The sequence below is a fragment of the Condylura cristata genome, unplaced genomic scaffold (genome assembly GCF_000260355.1).
Source record: "Condylura cristata isolate star-nosed mole 26May11 unplaced genomic scaffold, ConCri1.0 scaffold00016, whole genome shotgun sequence".
NCBI lineage: Eukaryota > Metazoa > Chordata > Mammalia > Eulipotyphla > Talpidae > Condylura > Condylura cristata.
The window spans coordinates 44,427,815-44,432,358 of record NW_004567117.1 but is presented as its reverse complement, the minus strand read 5'-3'; the positions used below and the strand labels follow the sequence as shown (position 1 = coordinate 44,432,358).

At 42.3% G+C, this 4,544-nt stretch overlaps 1 protein-coding gene across 1 annotated transcript in view; it reads right to left on the bottom strand.

Moving 5' to 3' along the window:
• DOK6 (docking protein 6) overlaps positions 1-1,235 on the bottom strand; it is a 180,198-nt gene extending 178,963 nt beyond the window's left edge. The window contains exon 1 of the mRNA XM_012725799.1: positions 1,137-1,235. Within this exon, the coding sequence (XP_012581253.1) occupies positions 1,137-1,235 (99 nt within the window). The remainder of the gene's footprint in view (positions 1-1,136) is intronic.
• Positions 1,236-4,544: the final 3,309 nt, after the last annotated feature.

Genomic DNA, 4,544 nt, shown 5'->3' with positions numbered 1-4,544 from the left:
AAGAAGAAGAAGAGTATTTAGGAGAAATCAGTAGTATTTTGCTTACATGCTGCATTTTCGCTGGCTCAGCTTTTTGGTGAGATCACATTATGGGTTTCCACACCCACACACAGGCGGATGTCACCTCATGTCCCGACTCTTCATGCACCGCGCTCCTGTGGTGCTCGTCAGCACAGCCCTGCGAGCATGAGGGGTTCCGCCTCTCCACTGCTGTGCTGCTCCACAGCTGGTAGAACCCCAGCTGCCAAAGGCCTCTCCCACTGACCAGGTGTTCAAGCGGCAAGCAGGCGCCTGTGTCCTAGCGGGGCGAACTGTGGAGGGTCCCCGAAGGAAAATGCTGTTCCTCAGTGGGGTCCGGCGGCCAGGGAGTCTTCTCTGGAGACTTATTGATGGAAACCCCTATCGTCTGCGGCCCCTGGGGTTCCCCTTAAGTACACAGGGCAGGAAGAGGTGTTCGGGGAGACCGTACCTGGAGAGGGGTGCGTGTGTGGGAGGGGGTGCGCACACCCAGGTCCACCTGTCTGACTGAGGCACTAATGCGCCATGAGAGCAGGACAGTCAGTGCCAGCCTTTGACAGAGGGACAGAAACAGCTCTGACCCAAGCAAGACAACAGTGAGAACCTTAACAGCGTATTCTCTTCTTTCTTTTAGAAAAGATCAAATATTTTTATTTCTGCCATTTTTTTTTCAGTACCATTAAACAGAAAGGAGAACCTCTAGTGTCCACATGCATAATGTCTAAACTCAAAGAGCCACCACATTTTGTTTGGTGTATCTGTGGGAAATAGTGAGAGAAATGTGATTGAAGAACTGAAGCTACTAGAGCGGGGCAGGGCGCAGGGAGAGGCACAGTGGACGACGGTGGAGATTTTGGGGTGTCTCGTGGAAGGTTGGTGTGGGGAAAGACACCTGCAGGGTGAGCCTATAGTTTTACTCTTGCACAGTGTTGTCAGCCAAGGTTAAATGACTAAAGAAAAAAAATTAACAAAAAAATAAAATAGACTTTAGATTTGAATTCAGTAATAGTAGTCCAATGTGAAAACTATTGTATATAAATACATTATTTTAACTGACAAGTTTTAAAAAAGACATTATGATGTATAATGAAGATGAGATCAAACTTTATGTAGTTTACGCTAGTGACACCCACGGCGGAACACGAGAGAGGAGGCACGGTGCCTCTAACGGGAACTGCGTGGGCGTGCAGCATTAGCGGGCTGTTTGTTTCCGACATACTCACTTAGGGATAATAATCACAAAAGACGTCGACTTGGCCACCTCCTCCATTGCCTGAGTCACGGAGGGGCTGGCGTAAACTTACACGGACGTCCTTGGCCCACGTCTCAGGTGGTCTCAGTTAAAGCTGATTACCTAACTGTCCTTTTCCGTGAGCCTCTCAGCACAAATCCTGCCCTGCTGGCTTGCCGAGCAAGGCCCACGTGTAGCGGGCTCAGCCTGCACTAACTCCCCAAAGCTGAACGGGCCACCATGCCTGGTAGGCAAGCAGCTGGCTGGGCCAGGCCTGACTGTGACATTCGCATTGTTGTTTGCTGGGCGTGAAGCTGGGGGAGCAGCGAAGCAAGGCAGAGCCATCTGAGAATGTGCGTTCCATTAAAAAATGCTTTTTAAATGAAAAGACTGAGCGTCTGGGGAGAGATGGGAGCTGAGGAGGAGTGAACAGAAAATCCAACTACTCCCCAGTGTGAGACACAGGGCTGAGTTTGTCAGGATCAAATGGTCCAGTTGGTATGACCAGACAGCGTCCTTCCAGCCTCCCGCGGCTCATAGGCCAGCTCACTTCTAGCTTTATCTGGTATGTGGTATAGGTGCAGTCATTTCACTCTCCTGGACATTTAATTCGGAGTGAGAGTTGAGCGTACCACATTCTAGAAGAGTTTTAGGATTAAGGGAGCCATATTTTACAAGCACAAGGCCATCTGTTCAGTATTTTTCAGGATAGATTGCTAACTGTAATGACAAATGTGGAAGATACTAAAAATTAAGGGTTATCAGTCTGCAGTAACCATTAATAGGATCAATAGATGAAAGACCTTCGGGAGCAGAATAATGTGCCATAGCCTTGCTCACCTTTCTTACTCCTTGCTGCGCTATCAAATGCCCATAGTACAGTGGAGAGAAAGCTGAAAAGAGTCATACACCATCGTAGCATAGAGCATAGAGCGATGAACCTGCTTTCTCATTTGATAAAATGCACGAGAGAGAGAGAATCATGTGTGAGAACATATACAATCGCGTGTGCCACCATATACAAAGAGCAGCTGATAAGAAATAAAGACGGCTGCAGGCCATGGGAGCATCTGTGACTGCAGAGAGCTGATGCTGCAGTTAGGGAGTGAAAGATAATGAGGGCAGAGATTCTTGATATAAAGTAAGTAGCAGGAAGGGAGCTATCCGTATAACCGAATCATCTCTTCAAAAAAATCCATTCCTCCACTTGTAAGGTTTGTTTTCATTTCACTTTTTTTTTTTTTTTTGATAAATAAGAGCTTGCTGCCAGAATTTTTTCTTATTCTTCTTCAACTTACCCACTTAACTTCATCTATCATCTGGCAAATACTAGAAAATCCGGCCCGAAGGGAAGAGTGGAGAAAGAAAAGAAAGGAGAGAAGACAAAACAAAAATAAACAAAGCAAAACTATAATAATTTTAAATTACTAAAATATAACCTTTGAAATTACAATTAGCTAGTAAATACATTTTTCCAAAATGATTGACTAAATTAAATCTGTTTTCCGAGCTCTCTGATGCCAATTTAGAATCACAACCCTTTCAACACCTTGCAGCAAAGACAACTCCAAACACACTAATACCTTGTCTTGTAGCCAACACACAAACACATGGATTGTTTTTGCACAGCTTACAAATTAATGCTATTCGTTTGGAAATCTCCATGCAGAAAATCATATACACATGTTAAAATAATTGGCAGAGGGTGTTTGTTGTTGTTGTTGTTGTTTTTTTTTCCCCAATGGTAAAAGCTAAACAACAAAATGCCAACTAATTTCATTCATTTCAAAAAGATACCAGGCACGGCTGTTTGAAAAGCAGTGGGTGAAAATGCTAAAATTAAAACAGTAGTTCATAGTCACAAAAGCAAAGTGACGATCTGATCAGAGCCAGGTAAGGAAGCCTGTGAAGTGACAGAAGATGTTTTCATTACTTAGTGGGTGATATTACCTAAAACCAGAGCTGTGCCATCCAGCAATGCCGGAAAGAAACACTCAGGCAATGAAGAATTAAACAGACAATACCCAGCAGCTCCAATGCAGTGTAATAAATTCACATTTTATTGCTTTCTGTGCTTAATAAGAATTCTGGGATTCATTTGTTTCAAAGAATTTTCAAATTTTGGCTAAAATGATTCTACAATAATAACAGGGGCATGAAACACAAATTAAAGTATTAATCTCCTTGGAGAGTAATCGCAGGATAAAATTTACACTGAATCACCATTCTGCCATTAGACTCTGGGCTGCAACACTGATTTAATAAAATCACCATCCAGACAGAGCAGCTCGATCAAGTTGAACATTATGGGCTGAAACACCACTGTGGCTGATGCTGCTGCTTCTGTTTTGAAGACAGGAAATAACGACTGTATTTCACAGCCACTCGCTCTGCCCCAGGAATCCCAACTATGGCATCAAGGAGCGTGCTGGGGTTCACCCGAATGGAAGAGTCTGGGGCAACTATTTTATTTAGATATAGGCGGCTAACATTAGATGCCAGCAAGTGTCTGGGGGTTGGGGGTTGAGTATTAAAAATAGGCCAAAAGCCAGCATTTCCCTGTGAAAATAGAAAACATTCCGTTTCAACCCCTTATAAATTTAATGTTCCAACTCTTCAACTTTTTATTGTGACAAAAATTGAGAGGTTGGTGGAAAAATGCAATGTTTTTTTCTTGTGGCAAGCCCTAGAGCAAAATATTTAGAAATAATCTTTAAAATTTTTAATGACATTTGCCTCTTGATGATATACGATAGGTTTAATCTGTCCTAAAGTGATATTTCAAATGTTAAATATATAAGTAAAAATATATATTTCTTTTTGAATAGTCTGCTAGAGAAAATATATTTTCAAATATAGAAATGTATTTTTATGACTTGGGTAGTATTTAGCATATCCCCTTTCCATTTATAAAACTCATTGGCTGCAATATTGAAATAAGCACAACCCGGAGGCTAAGGTCAGATAGACATCACACACACCTTTCCACAGTAAAAACCTATGCACCTTCTATCACCTTTACGTTAATTTCATGAAAAGTTATGTTTGCGAGGAAGGAGCTAGTGTTTGTTTTAAGCAATTGTGTCAATCCTCAGCTTATGCTCTATAACTATGGGGTCATCTGGACAGTTCCAATGAAGCAGAGATTTGAAAGTAAAATAATTTTCAATTTACTTATTTCCAGAAGATTCCTATTCACCAAGGTTGTCTGTGTGGACCCTACCTAATTCTCATTGTAGACAGGTGACTATCAGCTGATTGGCAATTAGCTAGTATTTGAACAGAAAACCGACTG